At 30.6% G+C, this 19,578-nt stretch overlaps 4 protein-coding genes across 8 annotated transcripts; 2 read left to right on the plus strand and 2 right to left on the minus strand.

Moving 5' to 3' along the window:
• Nucleotides 1-537: 537 nt before the first annotated feature.
• LOC109855262 (TRAF3-interacting protein 1-like) lies at nt 538-2,658 on the minus strand. Of its 3 annotated transcripts, XM_020429314.1 has the most exons (3): nt 2,471-2,658; nt 915-2,395; nt 538-786 (listed from the first exon to the last, which is right to left on the minus strand). In XM_020429314.1, the coding sequence occupies exons 2-3, from the start codon at nt 2,349-2,351 to the stop codon at nt 694-696; spliced, it is 1,530 nt and encodes a 509-aa protein (XP_020284903.1). In that variant the 5' UTR covers nt 2,352-2,395; nt 2,471-2,658; the 3' UTR covers nt 538-693. The 3 variants fall into 3 exon arrangements, with proteins under 3 accessions (XP_020284903.1, XP_020284901.1, XP_020284902.1); XM_020429312.1 differs by having other exon boundaries at nt 538-2,395; XM_020429313.1 differs by having other exon boundaries at nt 538-2,412.
• Nucleotides 2,659-5,894: 3,236 nt separating this feature from the next.
• Nucleotides 5,895-9,268, plus strand: LOC109855257 (cytochrome P450 4C1-like). Its single transcript, XM_020429284.1, has 10 exons — nt 5,895-5,901; nt 6,537-6,649; nt 6,809-6,899; nt 7,051-7,245; nt 7,376-7,442; nt 7,594-7,720; nt 7,808-7,883; nt 7,961-8,070; nt 8,498-8,735; nt 8,931-9,268. The coding sequence occupies exons 1-10, from the start codon at nt 5,895-5,897 to the stop codon at nt 9,266-9,268; spliced, it is 1,362 nt and encodes a 453-aa protein (XP_020284873.1).
• Nucleotides 9,269-12,171: 2,903 nt separating this feature from the next.
• LOC109855268 (cytochrome P450 4C1-like) lies at nt 12,172-15,949 on the plus strand. Of its 3 annotated transcripts, none has more exons than XM_020429323.1 (11): nt 12,172-12,511; nt 12,600-12,782; nt 12,953-13,062; nt 13,245-13,335; nt 13,476-13,670; nt 13,794-13,860; nt 14,010-14,136; nt 14,224-14,299; nt 14,377-14,486; nt 14,994-15,231; nt 15,352-15,949. In XM_020429323.1, the coding sequence occupies exons 2-11, from the start codon at nt 12,605-12,607 to the stop codon at nt 15,687-15,689; spliced, it is 1,530 nt and encodes a 509-aa protein (XP_020284912.1). In that variant the 5' UTR covers nt 12,172-12,511; nt 12,600-12,604; the 3' UTR covers nt 15,690-15,949. The 3 variants fall into 3 exon arrangements, with proteins under 3 accessions (XP_020284912.1, XP_020284911.1, XP_020284913.1); XM_020429322.1 differs by having other exon boundaries at nt 12,172-12,443; nt 12,550-12,782; XM_020429324.1 differs by having other exon boundaries at nt 12,172-12,443.
• A 100-nt stretch (nt 15,950-16,049) lies between these two features.
• Nucleotides 16,050-18,674, minus strand: LOC109855269 (tubulin gamma-1 chain). Its single transcript, XM_020429325.1, has 9 exons — nt 18,517-18,674; nt 18,073-18,275; nt 17,789-17,935; nt 17,449-17,585; nt 17,057-17,363; nt 16,800-16,931; nt 16,508-16,690; nt 16,214-16,429; nt 16,050-16,098 (listed from the first exon to the last, which is right to left on the minus strand). Exons 1-8 carry the CDS (start codon nt 18,563-18,565, stop codon nt 16,226-16,228), a joined length of 1,362 nt encoding a protein of 453 aa, XP_020284914.1. The 5' UTR covers nt 18,566-18,674; the 3' UTR covers nt 16,050-16,098; nt 16,214-16,225.
• Between the last annotated feature and the right edge of the window lie 904 nt (nt 18,675-19,578).

The following is a 19,578-nucleotide window of genomic DNA, read 5'->3' on the forward strand; positions in this document are numbered from 1 at the left end:
TCGCCTCGCTTTTTTTCAAGGATATTATGTGTACACATGTATAATTGCAAACAAAGAAAAAGCATACTTCTTCTATTTTTAAAAATATTTTCATTCACTTGTAAAAAAAAATGGGATAAAAATCTTGATAAATATATATATTTTTATTTGCTATTTGCAACAATATATAACACATTGATGTAAAAGTTTCTAAAATTTAGCGGAGAAGAACAGTTACGATAAATATGTACGTACACAACAATTGTTATAACAGTATTGTGAGTGTAAATAAAGGAAAAAGAAAGCAAAAGAAAATAAAAACGTAATCTACATTTTAAATAATAATAGAAAATATATATACATGTATATATATATATATATATATGTAACGTATATCAATATGATTAAATATATTTACAAAATCTTGTAAACATTGTCATACAATGTATACCAAGTACGTTAGAAAAATAGAAACAATAATAACAATAATTATAGAATAAATTTTCGTCGCAGGAACGTAATAAAAAAAAAAAAAAAAAAAAAATGACTATAGAACAATGTTATTTTTCGAGTTTTGAGAGTGTAACACACGAGAGAAATTTTATATTATATAAAGCATTTATGTGTTCTCATCTATTAATATTACTTTTAATCTTCGTAAAATACAATTTTCTTTTCGCTTCAAGTTTCATAATGGCTTGCAATCTTTTCTTCTCAATTTCTTCTGCGGTACATCCAGCTGGTTGCGAACTTCTGTTTGTCACTTCCTTTTCTACATCGCTTTTCATATTGCCAGTCGAATGATGCCTAATAAAACGATCACTTTCTTTTATTGGGCACTTGTTAATATTGTAACTTTCGATGCGGTCCGCGCCTAATGGAACTGCGCTATTCCTGCTTTTGTACTCATTTATAACATTTGTAGTTTTACTTACAGAGGCACTTGTAATACTTGAGTTTGTTATCGTAGAGGTTTTAATCGAATGTAAGTGATCCGACAAGCTTTTTGTTTTAAAAAACTTTCTATGTTGAAAGGAAGAGGAAGCAGACGTTTCCGTTTGTATTGCAGTCTTAAGAGAATTTGCGGATGTGGCTTCCGATTTTAACAGTTTTTGAGGTAAATATTTATAACTAATGTCACTTTCAGCACCATTGTTTTGACGAGTTGAAAACTTATCGCATACTGTCGACGAAGACAAGACCTTCTCATCTTCAACCTTTTCATCTTCAATACAGGTTGCTAAACAGTCATCGAAAGAGTCATCTCCAAATAGTTCTGTGGTATTACTCTTCACCGAAGTACTGTTATCGCATATTTTTTTAACGTGGGAGTGTGTCATAGTGTCGTTGTTGTTTAGACACGTCCTATACAAATTTTTGTCCTTCTGCACAGCAGTATTTCTTTCCAAGCTTCTTCTTCTCAATGAGAAGCCTGTTTTTAATGCAGCACTATTATTTGTGCCCTTGTAGGAAGTGTGTTTGGGTGACACTTTAGAATTTTCATTACAAGTAAAATTTGTGCAAGTTTTATCTACATTGCTACTATGATGTGGCTCCTTTTTGGTAATTACATCTGAGCTCATGGAATTTTCTTTGTCCGCAATCAACTTGAATTTTTCTTCCATCTCTTGAGTACATCTAATCATACATTCATCTACTGAATCATCAAATAAATCGTCATAACTTCCATCGTTTTTACTATTGTTACAATCATTTGTTTCGCCAATGCAATTCTGCTGATCTTCCACTTCCTCGTTTGTGTTTCTCGAGGCTAATACCATCTTTTCTTCTCTATCTCTATGTCTTTTGTCTCTTTCTCTTCCTCTTCCTCTTTCTCTTTCTCTTTCTCCTCCTCCTCCTCCTCCTCCTCCTCCTCCTCCTTCTTCTTCTTCTTCTTCTTCTTCTTCTTCTTTCACGTCAACATTGAATGAAATCGTATTACTTTGTTTTATGTGTCTCATTTGTTCATTTAACGCTTGCAATTCTGCTGAAAATTGTCCAATATTCTCTATACTTTCCATCTTGACGGTTTTCTTTTTGAGCGGCTTATATAATAAGGGTGAGTTTGAATTTCTTTTCTTTTGCAACAATTTTGCTCTTTTTGGCGTCTCAAACTGGGTGTTTCTTTTTTTATTTCTGCTTTCAGGAGTTTTATTTAAAGAACTTTGCCAGTCCCATGCAACTTCTGTAGCGCTCTCTTGTGTACATGGAAATAAAATTGGACTTTGAAGATAATCAAGATCTGGAGACTCTTGTGTATTATTTGTAATTTGTTTTTTCCTAACTGGTGTATTATAACCAGAAACTGAAGTTCCTTCACATCTTTGAGGAGACTTGATGTTCTTTCCATTAACCTTATCATTTGTAGGCATTGTTACTTTTTCAACATCTATGTGGGGGAATTATATACGTATCACTAGAACATAATGAGGACTATATTAATTATAATAAAATTTAGTAATTATAATACATCACAGATAATCACACCTACTATTTCTCACAATTAAATGTGCAGGTTACTTTGAATTTTTAAACACATTTCATTATCGACTTTTATAACCTTGTTTTTATATAAGCTTTCAGCTTCGTTTATCTAATATATGATGTATATGATATATTTCATGTATATAAAGTCAAACTTGTTTAAAACAATTTTAAATTCAGTGTGAGCTTTGCAGCTTAGAAATATTTTTTTCACTTAAATGACATATATGTTTATACACACGCGATATAAATAAAGCTAAATATACAATGATCTTAAGCCGAGATCACAATCTTCAAGTATTTGACCAATCGCATTGCATATAAATTGGAGGCAGCACTAAACTCTAAAGTCCATGGACTATTAGATTGGAATTTATCCAATTAGAAAAGAGCGTGAAATTTTTGACTGGTTTTCTGATTGGTTAACAATAATCCACTTCAATCTGAAACCTAACCTAACCTAACCTAATCTACTCTATCATCCGATACGGACTTAATGAGTTACTTTTATAAAATACCTTTCCAATCGACCTATTTTGATTACATTTGACAGCTGTCAAAAGATCTATTATGAAGCATGAAAGAATACATTAGAAGTAATTTAATAGCTTATGTATGCGATAATGAATAAAAAAGAAAGAAGAGATATAAATAGTTAGAGTTATCATATTTTAGGAAAGATATAATCTCAGACACTTCATGAAATAATTCAATAATGAAAAAGTCTATATGACTCTCACTTATATATTTTTTTGTTTTTCTAAGTTAATAATTTATCCTTATTTAACTTTCGTAACCACTCATGTAAAAATGTCAGACTATCCGAACGTTTGAAAATTTTATAATTATTATATATAGTATACATATTGACTATACATATTGACTTACTAGATAATTGTTTATAAATATTACGCTGAATCAAGAGACGCGGCACCATCTTGCGCGTATCTTTTATAAATACATCATAGAGACAATATCTACAATACATTATCCAAAAACATAAATTTTTACGAATACAAAATGAAAAAAATATCATTTATACGAATCGTAAAACGTTTTTCACATCTGTCAATTATACTATCTCTTAGAAGATCATTGTTTTGACAAACTAAATACACTAATAGAAAGCTTAGAGTTTTACATGTTACAATTAAAAAAAATTCAGTTCGAATTATTCTGTGAAATAATTTACACTATAAAAATATATTTTGCGCGCGTATAACCAGCAGCTCACAGTGACCAAAAAACTCCAAGTTTGATATATAAGAGATTACCTTTGTAAAATCGTTCATAAAGCAATTGTTTTAATTGGTTTGCTCAATTTAGCGTTATTATCAATTGTTTTAGTACACTTAAATTATTATTTTTCCAAGCAATTTTATATATTTCATAATACAAAATGTTTATGTGTCGCTATCGTCATTCTCTTCGTTCGATTCTGAGAGAGATAAAAACAAGGACTTATTACCGGTATGATTTCAATACCGGTATTATACTAGAGATTGTATACCGTTACCGTGTTATAGTACCGAAACCGATATGTACCGAAAACCGTAATAAAATACCGGTATTATTTCGGTATTCCTACTAATGGTATTCTTAAAAATTAGATAAGTTAATTAAAGCAATTTTTGTTGCATAATTAATCTTCCTACCGCTTATTGGACTTATAGNTTTGTTGCATAATTAATCTTCCTACCGCTTATTGGACTTATAGACCGACAAAATATAAAGACGCTTTTTTTTATAAACCAATTGAAGCAGCTGTTTATTCATGCTTTCTTTTATTACGTAGCATGACTAATGTAAAGTGAAATTTTTTACAAATTTGGATATTGATAAATATGTCTATGTGTATTTTGTTACTGTTCTTAATTATATTAATTATTGTTACTGTTGTTAATTATATAAAAAAATAATAATAATTTAAATAATATTAAGTTTCTGTGCGGCAGTTTTTTATAAACATTATATTATTAAAAAGTGTTATCAACATAATGACAACACTTATAGTTTTAAGATATTACTTTTTAAAAATCACGAAAAAATTATCGGTAAATATAGGTAAATATGGGTAAATATATCGGTATTATCGTATATCAGTATGACGTCATACCGGTATTTCTGCATTTCGGTTTGCATAAGGGTTTTCTTATAGCGATTTCGGCTGGTTTGCACCGACTGCACATTTCGGGTGTCGGTGCAAATTGTGTGTTCGGCTGGTCGAATGGCAGCAGTTCTTTGCTGGTTCCGCGTATTCGTCTGAGCTCAGTACATCGCATAGGTGCATGTTGGGTGTACACAAAGTGGCTCTCACAAATTAGTCGGAGCCAGTTAGTGTAATTAGTACACACACCGATGCGGTGTTGCACACAATTGCACCAACTCTACACAGGTGGCACACCGGTGCAGACCAGCCGAAATCGCTATTAGTATTACCCAAAAATATCGGTAAAATACCGGTATTTTGCATATCGGTATAAGTCCCTGGATAAAAAAAACGCTTTAGCGCTGACTACGCGCACTCCAATCACAATTTATCGTTACTTTATTGTAAAAATTTAAAAAACAAATGATATGCGCAAAACTTTAGTTTTACATTTTTTATGTCTTGTTTCTATTTCATATGATAATTAGAAATTTATACTAAATGATAAAATTTGTATTTGCATGTACATAATCTGCGTTTAAAAATTATTCATATACAGTGCAAATTACAAGTAAAAATTTCGATAACTAAAGTTCACAAAGAAGAAAAATTTTTAACAACGCATGTGGCGTATTTTCGGTATCTATTATTAAGTATTATTCTGAAGAGATTCAAATTTTGCTTTTCATTATGCTATTTAAATTTTATATTTGCGTTTTATTTATATAATAGCAATTTTAAGTTGTTTTTTGTCTTTTCCACAATAACAGTGAATTTACACACGAGAAGAAAAGAATATCACAGAGAAAAAAAAAAGATGTTATAATTCTATGTTTGACATGTTTCTTTCATTAAACTTGGCAATGTGTTTTGATTTTATTTTTTTTTAAAGCGCGCGCACGCGTAATTTTTTTATTTAAGAAAAATAAACCTATTTTTGCTAATAACACATTTACTTTAAACAAAATTTTTAAAGCAAGAGATATGCTTAGCAGTTTCTTTCTTTTAATATCATCACTATCTGTTTTACGATAATAAATAAAAGTTGAAAATATCTTGTACAGTTCTGTCATTTTAATAATGGCATGTTTTATACAAGGGCAAACTTTTATTACATATTTGCATGTGTTCGCCAATATTAGTATTGTAATTCGAGTATTATAAAAGCGATCGTTAATTACCTACGGAATTAATTTTTTTTAGTCTTTTAAATGGTTATAAAAGACCGTCCACAACAATAATACTAGCTCAAATACACTGAGAAGCTTGCAGTAAAAGATAAATGAAAGGTAAGCATATGTCTTATAAATTTACAGAAATTACACAGTATTAGTGAATATAACGTAAACGTTTATAGAAAAGTAAAATTTGTTTTTGCATCTGTAGAACAGGTAAATTTCCTATACGGTAGATAATAATTGGAGCGTCTTCTCAATTTGTGAATATTATATAAGTATGTGTAATTGGTATTTTGACATGTTTGTTGGTGAGTGTTTCATTACAATCCATTTTTTTTATTCACGTAGCAATTTTGCCATTTCAATTAATAACTTAAATTATACCAAATGTCCCTAGGGTATACAAAAATGTATTTTATCTCTTCTGTGTTATACGCTCTGTGCGTAGGTATAATCTTTGTAATTATATCAGCAATATATAATCAATACATTATTAGACAAAAATTCAAACGCTTTTCTCAAGTTCCCGGATTCCCTTTCATCGGGTTATTTTTAGAAATAATTACAACATCGGAACACGGTAAAGAACTTTGCAAATAAAATATTTCCTTTATTTTGTAAGTATTGCATTAAATGTGTGCACACATGTGGATACACATAGACATAAATACATTTAAAAAAAGTATAAAAAGTTGTTATTTTATTTTAACTAATATATAAATAAATGTAGTCGTTTATTTGTACAGAACGCACGGAACGAATATTATCGAGATGTAATGAGTATAAACAAGGAATATGTGTGCATTGGCACAACAGATCTACACCAACAATAAACATATTTAAACCAGAATTTTTACAAGTAATGCAAATAATAGCTCTAACTTTTAAATATCAGCTATTATACTGTGTGATGACAAGTGCAACTTGTTAATATAAATTATATATTAATATATAATTATATGTATAATATATTGCCTGCGGAGTATTATCACAAATTTTATTTTTGTTTTGTATACAGAGAATTTTTTCCAACACTATAAATATTAAAAAAGGACCACTATACGACATGTTCAAACCCTGGATGGGAAATGGACTTCTCCTCTCTTCAGGTAAACACAAAAAAAATGTTTAATTGTACATATAATCTTTCAGCTTACTTTTCTTGATTATATTTTACACTAATCTTAAATTCATATTTAAAACGTACAGTAGTTTGAAATAATTTTGTTTTTCTTGTAACATACGTTACACGTTCTACAGGATCGCAATGGAGTCACGACAGAAAACTTATCGGACCAACATTCTATTTTAGCGAATTAATACAGTTTATCGAGATCTTCTCTGAAAAATCGAAGATATTAACAAAGATTCTCGAAAGAGAACTAGAAACAAATCCTACAAAACCCATCGATGTTTATCCGTTTTTGGCCAATGCGTTTCTCGATATTATATGTGGTAATATATGCACCATGTTATAATTATAATTGTAATTATATTTACGATTTTTTCTATAAAATATGTATACCAATGTGTACACCAATTAAGAATTGATCGCTGATATTAGTCAGTATGTTATAATTTTTAGAAGCCGCAATGGGTGTGAATATATACGCTCAAGAGAGCGACAGCAAATATGTTCTACTAGCCAAAAAGTTAGTCTAATACATTTTGTGTTTTGGTCATATTGTTATTAGCACTTTCTACTCTCTGTTATAAGTAATTGGCGTTACTGTTTTACTTTAAAGACCAATACTGTACAGTATTAAAATTGGCAAATCTGCTATTATAGTTACTAATTTGTAGAGCTTCCGAGATGGCTATACAGCGATTCTTTCGGCCGTGGTACACATCGGACTTGTTGTATTTTTTAACACCAACAGGAAAAGAAAATAAAGCAGTGTTGAATGGTCTGCATGAATTTTCGGAATCAGTATGTCACGTTATATTGTAACATCTCAATGAAGTATGTGCTTGTTTCTAGAAATGGAAATTATAGCGGATTTAACTATAATTTTAGATAATAAGGAAACGAAAGATTGAACGATCGAAAACCGACTACGCCAATCTGAATAACACAGATAATGATAATACAAGTATGTGACAAAGTATTGTAAAATGTGCTTTAGCAGTTTACAACTAGGTTTTATTTAAGTATAAAATTTATTATTAGTCAAGCGGAAGAAGGTTTTTCTAGACGTGTTACTGGATCAGAACGAGAAGGACGATACCCCGTTAACCGATGACGAAGTGAGATCGCAGGTCGACACGTTTATGTTCGCGGTGAGAAAAAAAGAAAGACAATGAATTATTTCGTTGGTTAGGCTGCATTTGGGAAGCTGCGCTATTTCATCAATTTATTACATATATTTATATATTTATAAATTTATACAATAATGATCGCGAGGATGTGTAAAATTATGTCCACGAAATTGTCCTATCGTTACCTTTAGTGTGCGACGCTGGATCGTCTGAACACTTTGTTGTGACTCTGAGGGGAGCAGTAAGCTTTATTCATCCTTTGTCTTGTTTTGATGTCTTTTTTTTTTTTTGGTTTCTTCATCTGATGCTATTAGTGCGATATGTTTTCGCTATAGTTTTTTTTAGCTTGGCGCGAATATAGACCGTCGACAGTCTCAATCAGATCACTCTTACGACCATTATAAGTACCAAATACTTAAATTGTTAGTGTAAAAGAAGTTAATAACAGGGTCTTGATACATCTACGATAACAGCAACGTGGACGCTGTTTTGCTTGGGCAACAATTCTGAACAGCAAGAAAAAGTTCACGAAGAACTGGAAAAAGTTTTCAAAACTAAAGACGCACCGATAACCATGGAGAAAGTGTCACAATTGAACTATCTCGAGAATGTCATAAAAGAATCGCTCAGACTATATCCAAGTGTACCTTTCATCTCCAGGAAATTAATAGAAGACTTAAAACTAGGTAAGTATAAGGGAAAAAAAAAATGTTTTTGGCGATGTCTTTTCCAAAATCTTTGAGAAGAATAAATACAATTCGCGACTAGCGTTTCTAAAATCATTATAGAACATTTGTGCGTATAATACGTTTCTCGATACATGTAAAGTTCGAAAAAAAAGATGTATTGTTTTGATGATTGTTCTATTCGTTTTGCTTTAGATAACTATGTGGTGCCAAAAGATACAATAGTCGAAATACCAATCGTATTGGTACACCGAAATCCAGAAATTTGGCCGGATCCTCTTAAGTTTGACCCAGATCGATTTCTTCCGGAGAACTCGAAAAACAGAAGTCAATACGCCTACATTCCGTTCGGTGCTGGACTGAGAAACTGTATTGGTCAGAAATTTGCGTTACTCGAACTAAAAGTTGTGCTTTCGTCTATTCTCAGAAAGTGGAGAATAAAAAGTGTCAAAACGCACATTACAAATAAGTGGTGTATCACTTATCATCCAGGTGAAGAAGTACTTATTCATTTCACACCGAAAACTAATTAGTTCTTTTTACGAAAGCTGGTTAGTTTTTGGAGTACATACGATAATTCAAATTGTTGAGTATATATAAAAAATAATTAAGTTGGAATATGCGTTCACAAGCTTCGCGCGTGTCAAGAGTCCGTCTGACATGTATATGTATGTGTGTGTAAATAGAGTGAGATAACGTAGAAGAAGATTCTAAAAGGCAGTGAAACAGAATAAACAAACACGGATAAATAAAGATGAGACAGGTGAAAGCGAATAAAACAAAAAATGAGAAAGCACTGATTTGTTCTATCAAGCGTTCAACGTGTAGCGAAAAGAAATGTGTGAAATAAAAGAGATGTGTAAATATCAATGTTGGCAAAATAAATTTTGAATAGCATACAACACTGTGTGGATGATTACAGAACACAAATGATCGTATAGAACGAAAATTAAAAAAAGAGAAAAATGAAGGAAAACTCCTCAAAAACTCACATTCACTTTTTACTCTGCTCTTGAGGACGCAAATAAAACACTAATTTTAAAGTTGTTTTATTTTCTGCATGGGCACTAATTTACAATTTCTATCTTTATTTTATATTAGAAGGAGAAAGATGGACTGTGAACTGGTGCAGCCAGTGTAATTGAAAATGAAACAAACTTATTGATTGCGTAAATATATTTTTTGTATTCTTTTTTGTATAAAACCTTAATTACATTTACGATCACTTTGTGTCTTTTTCTTAATATTGTTAGACATTTAAAATCATTGTATCAATTATCAAAATCTGAAATTTTATATAATATAATATCATATACATATATATCTTGTATACATACATGTAAATACATATGTATATCTAAAATATTTGATATAGTGCTTGCACATAGCTTAATTTTATGTGTTTGTCTTGTTTGGATTCCAACAGAAAATCGACTCGAGTAGCAGATTGGTATTCTTTCACTAAATATTCCACAATCTCTTGTATAGATATCTGGCTTCTAAAGATTATGCACAAATATTTTCTCTTTACAAAAAATTGTTCTAAAAATGTCTTTCGTTTACGTAATTTGTCACATTGTTGTAGAGCTCTATCAAACAGCTGAGATTATTTACCAATACTCTAAAACACTACATTTAAATACTTTATTATGATTTACGGTACAATTTCGGAGATATTATCATATTTTAGGAAATATATAATTTCGAACACTTCATGAAGAATTTCAATAATAAAAAAGCCTATGTGACTTACTTACTTTATATATTGTTTTGCTCTTATAAGTTAATTATTTATCCTTCTTTACTTTTTTTAACCACACATGTAAAATCTTACACTATCCCGACGTCTCGTAAGTTTGTAATTAATATATATAGTATACATATATGTATATTAACTATACATATATGTAATATATTAACTTACTATATAATTTTCTATAAATAAGATATTTGCTGAATCAAGAGTCGCGGTAACATCTCGCGCATAATCTTTTAGAAATACATCATAGAGATAATATTTACATTATTCAAAAGCATAAATTTTTTACGAATACAAAACAAAATGATAAAAATATCATTTACACTTACTGAAGGACGGTTTTTCACATGTAAATTATACTATCTCTTAGAAGATCAGTGGTATAACAAACTAAATACACTACTAAAAAGGTTAGAGATTTACATGTTATGTAAAAACACAAATTCAGTTCAAATTATTACGTGTAATAATTTATACACTTTGAAAATATATTTTGCGCGCGTATAACCAGCAGTTTACATTGATCATTGAACAGCTCTAAGTTTTATACAGATATAAAAAGCTTAACTTTGTAAAATTGTTTATAAAACAATTGTTGAAATTGGTCCGCTTAATTTAGAGGTATTATTAATTCTTTTAGTATTTAATTTCCGAGCAAGCTGTTTTTATACATGTACCTTTAAATATTTGTGTTGTTATCGTCATCTTCTTCGTTAAATTTTGAGATAAATAAACAATGTTTTAGCGCTTACTACGCGCTCTCCAAGCACAGTCTATTGTAAAGTTTTAAAACGCAAATGACGTGCGCATCATTTTTCATATTTTGTTTTTATTTCGTATGACAATTAAAAAATTTTTTTTAGTTGTCGATAAAATTCGCATTTGAATATGCACGATCTGCAATTGAAAATTACAGATAAAAACCATTTTTAGACGCGCACTTGGTGTGTGTTTTTGGTATCGTTGAAGGTTACACTTATCTGTGAGATTAGTCTCCAATTGGTATCTGCTGTTTATGAAAATGTTTCAAATTTCGATTTCCATTATGATATTTAAAGTTTTGCGTTTTTTAAAATAAAATAGTAATGTTTTTATATATTAATAATTTTATATAATAGTAATTTTAAATTTTTATATAATAGTAACCTTATATATAATAGCAATTTTCAAGGTTTCTGTCTTTCTCATAAGAACAATGAATTTAAACACAAAAAGTAGAAAATATTTGATGGAGAATATTCTTAATTCTATATATGACATATTTTAATATACTTGGCAAAAAATGTGGTTTGATTTTATTTTTTTTTTTTGTGAGTTTACTACGCGCGCACGCATAACTTTTTTATTTAAGAAATATGACTATTTATGCTAACAATACATTTACTTTAAACAAACATTTAAAAAGCAAGAGTTATGCTTAACAGTTTTATTTCTTTGATTATCATCACTATCTAATTTTTTCATCACTATCTATTTACGATAATAACAGTTCGAGTTTAAAACGTCTGGCATATTGTGTTCTAGCATTTTAAAACTTGCATACACAAGGATATATTTTTATTACATATTTATTACATATTTATCGCATATGTCGCGATAATCAATTCCTCGACGTTTCAGGAAAACCACAATCATCGAATATTTAAGGAGGTGTTTATTCTGTGTGAACAGTTTGTTGTAGCTCTCGTATATTGTCAAAGCGTCCGTTACTAATTATAGAACTACTTTTCTTTTCGTTCGAGAAGTATAAAAAAACCGACTACAGCTACCACAGTAGCTCAAACATCGTAGAGCTTGTAGTAATAGATAAATAAAAAATAAACTAGTGTCCCATATATATTTACAGAAATAACGCGGTATTGGCAAATGTAACGTAAACATTTAGAAAAGTAAAACTATATATTTTTTGCATCTGTAGAACAGCGAAATTTTCTACGGTAGATACTAAGGTGAGCCCGTCTTCTAAAATTGTGGATAATTGTATACGTATGTAATTGGTAATTTGACACGTTTGTTGGTGAGTGTTTCATTACAATTCTTTTTTTGTTCACGTAGCAATTATTGACATTCAATTGGTAACTTAAAACTGTTCCAAATGTTTATAGGGCGTATGAAAATGTATTTTATCTCTTCTGTGTTAAGCGCTCTGTGCGTAGGTATAATCTGTGTAATTATATCAGCATTGTACAATCAGTACATTATTAGAAAGAAACTCAAACGCTTTCCTCAAGTTCCCAGATGTCCCTTCATTGGCTCACGTTTAGAAGTATTTACAATATCGGAACATGGTAAAGAACTTCGCGAATACAATATTTCCAATATTTTAAAAGTAATATATATATTTTAAAAGTAATAAATTAAATGTGTACACACATACACATAAATACATTTAAAAGGTATGAAAGTTCCTTATTTACTCTAACTTAATATAAATAAATTTAGTCGTTTTTATGTACAGAACGCATGGGACGGATATTATCGAGAGTTAATGAGTATAAAGAAGGAATATTTGTGGAGTGGCACGGACTTGTACCATCAATAAACGTATTCAAACCAGAATTTTTAGAAGTAAGTAATGCAAATCGCAGCTTTAACATTCAAATATTAGCTATTATGTTTTATGATGACAAATTCAACTGAATTATATTAGTATATTTATATATACTTCATATATATGTAAAATATATCACCTGCGGAATATTGTCACACATTGTTACGTTCTGTTTGTCTTATTTATATATTATACACAGATAATTTTTCTCAATACTATAAATATTCAAAAAGGAACATCATATGAGTCTCTTAAACCCTGGGTAAAGAATGGACTTTTCGTTTCTTCAGGTAAACGCACAAATGTTTATACATACATATTATCTTTCAGCTTACTTTTGTTGATTATATCTTAAACTAATCTTAACTCTATATCTAAAAACTGTATTTTGAAATAATTTTTTTTGTAACATACGTTACACGTTCTACAGGACCGAAGTGGTTTCACGACAGAAAACTTATTGGACCAACATTCCATTTTAGCATATTAGAACGGTTTATCGACATCTTCTCTGAAAAATCAAAGATATTAACAAAGATGCTCGAAAGAGAACTAGAAAAAAATCCTGAAAAACCCATCAATGTTTTTCCGTTTTCTGTCAATGTGTCTCTCGATGTTATATGTGGTAATATATGGACCATTACGTTATAATTACATTTACGATCTCTTCTATATTAAATATGTATACCAATGTGTGTACCAATTAAGAATTGATCGCTGATATTCGTTACTATCTTATAATTTTTAGAAGCCGCAATGGGTGTGAATATACACGCTCAAGAGAGCGACAGCAAATATGCTTTACTATCAAAAAAGTTAGTCTAAAACATTTTGTATTTTAGTCATATTGTTAACAACAAAATTATAATTAAATGACGTTACTGTTTTTAAAGACCAGTACTGTGAAGCGCTAAAATTGACTTGCAAATGTAATGAAATTACTATTTAATTTATTAATATTTAGAGTCCTCGAAATGGCAATCCAGCGATTCCTTCGGCCGTGGTACACATCGGACTTGTTGTATTTTTTAACACCAACAGGAAAAGAAAATAAAGCAGTGTTGAATGGTCTGCATGAATTTTCGGAATCAGTATGTCACGTTATATTGTAACATCTCAATAAAGTATGTGCTTGTTTCTAGAAATGGAAATTATAGCGGATTTAACTATAATTTTAGGTAATAAGAAAACGAAAGATTGAACGATCGAAAACCGACTACGCCAATCTGAATAACACAGATAATGATAATACAAGTATGTGACAAAGTATTGTAAAATGTGCTTTAGCAGTTTACAACTAGGTTTTATTTAAGTATAAAATTTATTATTAGTCAAGCGGAAGAAGGTTTTTCTAGACGTGTTACTGGATCAGAACGAGAAGGACGATACCCCGTTAACCGATGACGAAGTGAGATCGCAGGTCGACACGTTTATGTTCGCGGTGAGAAAAAAAGAAAGACAGTGAATTATTTCGTTGGTTAGGCTGCATTTGGGAAGCTGCGCTATTTCATCAATTTATTACATATATTTATATATTTATAAATTTATACAATAATGATCGCGAGGATGTGTAAAATTATGTCCACGAAATTGTCCTATCGTTACCTTTAGTGTGCGACGCTGGATCGTCTGAATACTTAGTTGTGACTCTGAGATGAGCATTGAGCTTTATTCATCCTTTTTCTTGTTTTTATGTATTTATTTTTGTTTTTTTTTATCTGGTTAGGTAAAATACATATTGCCACCAGTGCAATATGTATTTTAGTTGTCTTATCTCGGCGCGCGAACACAAAATGAACGCGGCAAAACATCGAATAACCGGCGGTTTCGATAATAGCTCAATCTCAGAACCATTATATTACTATATTACTATTACTATATTACTATTACTATATTACTATTTCATATACTTATGTATTGTTAGTGTAAAAAAAACATTTAATAACAGGGTCATGATACAACTGCGGTAACAATAACGTGGACTCTGTTTTGCCTGAGCAACAGTTCTGAGCACCAAGAAAAAGTTCACGAAGAACTGGACAAAGTTTTCAAAGATCCGGACGCACCGATAACTATGAAGGAACTGTCACAATTGAAGTATCTCGATAGAGTTATAAAAGAATCGCTCAGATTATATCCAAGTGTGCCCATTATCTCGCGAAAATTAGTAGAGGATTTACAATTAGGTGAATATTTAAGCGACAAAAATGTTTTCAGAGATATAAGAGAATTCTTCTTTCTAAGATCTTCTTTGAGAATAAATATAAGACTCAGGGTTTGAATCATTACATTTCGTTTTGCTTTAGGTGACTATGTAGTGCCAAAAGATACGATAGTCGATATACCAATCGTATTGGTACACCGAAATCCAGAAATTTGGCCGGATCCTCTTAAGTTTGACCCAGATCGATTTCTTCCGGAAAACTCAAAAAACAGAAGTCAATACGCCTACATTCCGTTCAGTGCTGGACTGAGAAACTGTATTGGTCAGAAATTTGCTTTACTCGAACTAAAAGTTGTGCTATCGTCCATTCTCAGAAAGTGGAGAGTAAAAAGTGTCAAAACACACATTACATATAAGTGGTGTATCACTTATCATCCAGATGAAGAAGTACTTATTCATTTCACACCGAAAACTAATTAGTTCTTTTTACGAAAGTTGTTTAGTTTCTAAAGTACAATAATTCAAATGAGAGGATTGAGTTTTTCTACTGGTCGTTTCTACGTGTGACGAAAAGAGATATGTAAATAGAAATGTTGGTAAAATACAAAAAAAATAAATTTTGAATAGCATACAACACTGTGTGTATATAATTACAGAAAATAAATCACCATATAGAACAGAAAATGAAAAAGAGAATAATCGCAAAAACCTTCTCATTTACATTCACTTTTCACTCCGCTTTTAAGTACGTAAATAAAACACTGATTGCGTAAGTATATGTTTTATATTCTTTTTTATGTAATACCTTAATTATACTTATAATCACTTTGTGTCTCTTTCTTAATATTGTTGGACATTTAAAATTGTTATACCGATTGTACATCAAAGCCTGAAATTTTACATAATATAATATCATATATATATATATATATAATCATAAATATTCATAAATATTATTAAACATATATATTATCATAAATATTCGATATAGTGCTTATACATACCTAAGATAAGTTTTATGCGTCTGTCTTGCTTGGATTCCAACTGAGATAATCAACGCGAGTAGCGGCCTGGTATTCCTTCACTAAATATTCCACAATCTCTCGCGAGTTATCCAGTTCGTCAAGATTATCCTCAAACATTTTTTCTTTACGAAATTGTTCCAAAAATGCCTCTCGTTTACGTAATTTGTCATATTGTTGTAAAGCTCTATCAAACAGCTGAGAATATTTACCAACACTTTAATTTCGAGACGTTATTCAATAACTATAGCAATTGGCTCGGAAAATTGTATTTACCGAAGATATGTTAGTATGATTAGCCAGCATCAAACCAGATACTCGATGTGTACTTTGTATATAAGGAGACTTTCTCGAAAGAGCGACCTGTATGCTAGCCGGGCCCCAAGGAATAAACTGTGCAAGTTTTCGCTCTCTGATTCTTTGTAAAGATTTGTGCACTTGTGTCGGATCTATCTCGCCCTATTAAAAATATACATTGTACATATATATAGTGGATCTGTCCGTGTTACTTCTTGCAATTTTTGCACTTAGAATAAGACAAATATATGTTTACAATAATATTTCCAACCTGAATTATGTTTAAAATAGATATATAACAATGAGATGCATTTCTATCCAATGCTGTGGAAACCATCATATTTTTTGGTTGCAGCAATCGCCGCATTACATCCAGTACAGATGTTTTTCTTACAGATGCTCCCTGATTAAAACAAGATTTTAGAAGTATATTATATAAAAAAAAATATAAACAAATCTAAAAAGAGTATTATATATATTTTAAATCTTTAAATATTATAATAATTATATTTATATAATATCAAGTACCTCTTGATCCGTTGTGAGTGGAGTGTATCCAGTCATGAGGAAATGCAATCGAGGAGTCGGTATAAGAGGTGCTATCAAACCAACTAAATCGTTATTCATGTAGGAGGGATACCTTAGAGTAGTTGTACTAACAGACATTATTGTCGAAACAAGTTTATTAATTTGTGTGAAACTGGGATTTTGTATATGTAATCTATCTGAGGCAATCCTATTCAAAGCAGTATTATCTAAGACTACCACGCAATCTGCACACTGAGTCAATCTCTTCAATGTTAGCAAAGAATTATATGGCTGTACTACAACGTCACTGCAATGTGAAAACATTTATGTACAAATTAAATTTGTGTGTAAAGTGAGAATCTTTGTAAACAGTGTAATCATATATTTTTTACCTGATCTCATCTTGGTTTGGAAAAACACTGTATGTCTCAATTAATTTCTTAGGAAATCTATCAGCGAGAGATTCCAGCATAAAAGACCCCATGCCAGATCCTGTACCCCCTGCGATGCTATGGCACAAAACAAAACCCTGCAAAATCAGTGCTTGTTCAAAATCGTGAATTGGAAAAAAGACAAAATAAATACTTCAATAATGAATACAATTGATGTTAACAATAATTCATATCGACAATATTCTTACTATAAACTTAAATATGAGTCAAAACTCTCTATTCTTACATATTATTGTTACGTATTATTAAATAATCATGGAAATAAAGACAATATAATTACTTCCAAACTGTCACTACCATCAGCTTCTCTATCCAATATATCAAAGATCTCTTCTTGCAATTTTTCACCCTGGTGATATCCTGATGCCCAGTTGTTGCCAGCACCACCTCCATGTTTTGATAGATAAATATTTTCTGGATTATATAGCTAAAACCAGAGAAAAGAAATATAATAAACAAAAAATAAAAAATATAATTGTACTTACACGTAAAACTCTATATTATAATCAACTATGATGTAGAACAATATAAAACATGTGACAGATATGAGTAACAATAACATACTTTTGAATATGGAGAATTCATGATAGTGTGAATTACTCTGGGTTCCAAATCCAACAACACAGCTCTAGGAATATAGTGTTCATCATCTGATTGATAAAAAAATACATCTTTTCTATCAGTTCCTTCTGTTGCATAATCTTCCAAGATTCCTTCTGGACTTATTCCGTGCTCTGCGCACAATCTCTTCCAAAATTCAAATCCAACTACAAATATACACAAAAAACAAAATATAAATATACAATACTTTTTAATTTAAAAAATACAAATGTTTTCTAAATGCACATATTCGAGGATATTTTATCAATTACAGAAAGTTTTTGGGAAATCAAACATTGTAATCTCATTTCTTTGATATTGTTATGATAAGGTTTACAAATTACAGAATTTGTAACAGAAAAGAAACTTATATGTTTGAAGCAAAATATATATCGTTTAACTATTTACTTTGATTGCCGCATTGGCCAAGTTGCAGCGTTATCATTTCGCACGGCATTTTTGCTATTTACATTAATTTTCTCTAGCTGATGAGATTACAATTCCCTCCAATTCTGGACGCGCGAGAAACGTACAACCGAACAATTCAATTCAATGTCATCAAACAACTGAACACAAATTAAAACCATAGACAATATAGCGCGTAGATCGAGCGTCTTTTTTGTTTTGCCATACGTGAAAATTACTTTGATCTAATTCTCGTACGCCGCGATGTTCACGTTTTGCATACAATACGTTTTTGCAACTACACGTACAAACTCAGTGAATAAAAATACTATCTTCAATTTGGTTCTGTTCCGTGCTATGCTGCGCGTGTCGATTCGATATTTCAATGATCGAAGTGCGACATATATTGCTTTTCGATTATCGCGTTTCGATACATTCGAATTAGAGGACAGTTAGGGCCTGAGCACAATAGAGAAAATATTAGGAATAAGAATTAAAAACAGAAGTTAAATGTAATACACAATGTAATACACAATGCGAAAAAATAAAAAATATAACGTATAAATGTATACAACCATAGGCTGTATATTATGCAGCCATGACATACTTCCTGTATTTATATGTTATATTTTATTTCTTGTCATTGTATAGTACATTTAACTTTTATTTCTAATTCTTATTCCTAATATATTTTCTCTATTGTGCTCAGGCCCTTACGACGTATGTACATAGACGTACGCGCGACGCGGAGCCGCGATTACGTTCGACTTGTTTCCGTATTTCTAGCGATTATTATCTCGCGCGCAAATAATTTAGTTCGTACATGAGTCGTAGGAATATTTTTGTAGGAATATGTGTCATTGTTAAATGTATTTGAGTATATGAATTAATAGAATTAGTAAATTCCTATACAAGGGCTGCATTCGGACAGCGCGCTATCCGCACTATTGTCTCATCTATCTTTGTTTTACTTTGTTTTAGAATGATGCAATAGCGCGGATAGCGCGCTGTCCGAACGCAGCCAGGATATAAATTAGTAGTATCATGTCATATATAGTAAAAAAA

This window comes from Pseudomyrmex gracilis, unplaced genomic scaffold, assembly GCF_002006095.1.
Source record: "Pseudomyrmex gracilis isolate BER0280 unplaced genomic scaffold, ASM200609v1 scaffold_85, whole genome shotgun sequence".
Taxonomy (NCBI): Eukaryota; Metazoa; Arthropoda; class Insecta; order Hymenoptera; family Formicidae; genus Pseudomyrmex; species Pseudomyrmex gracilis.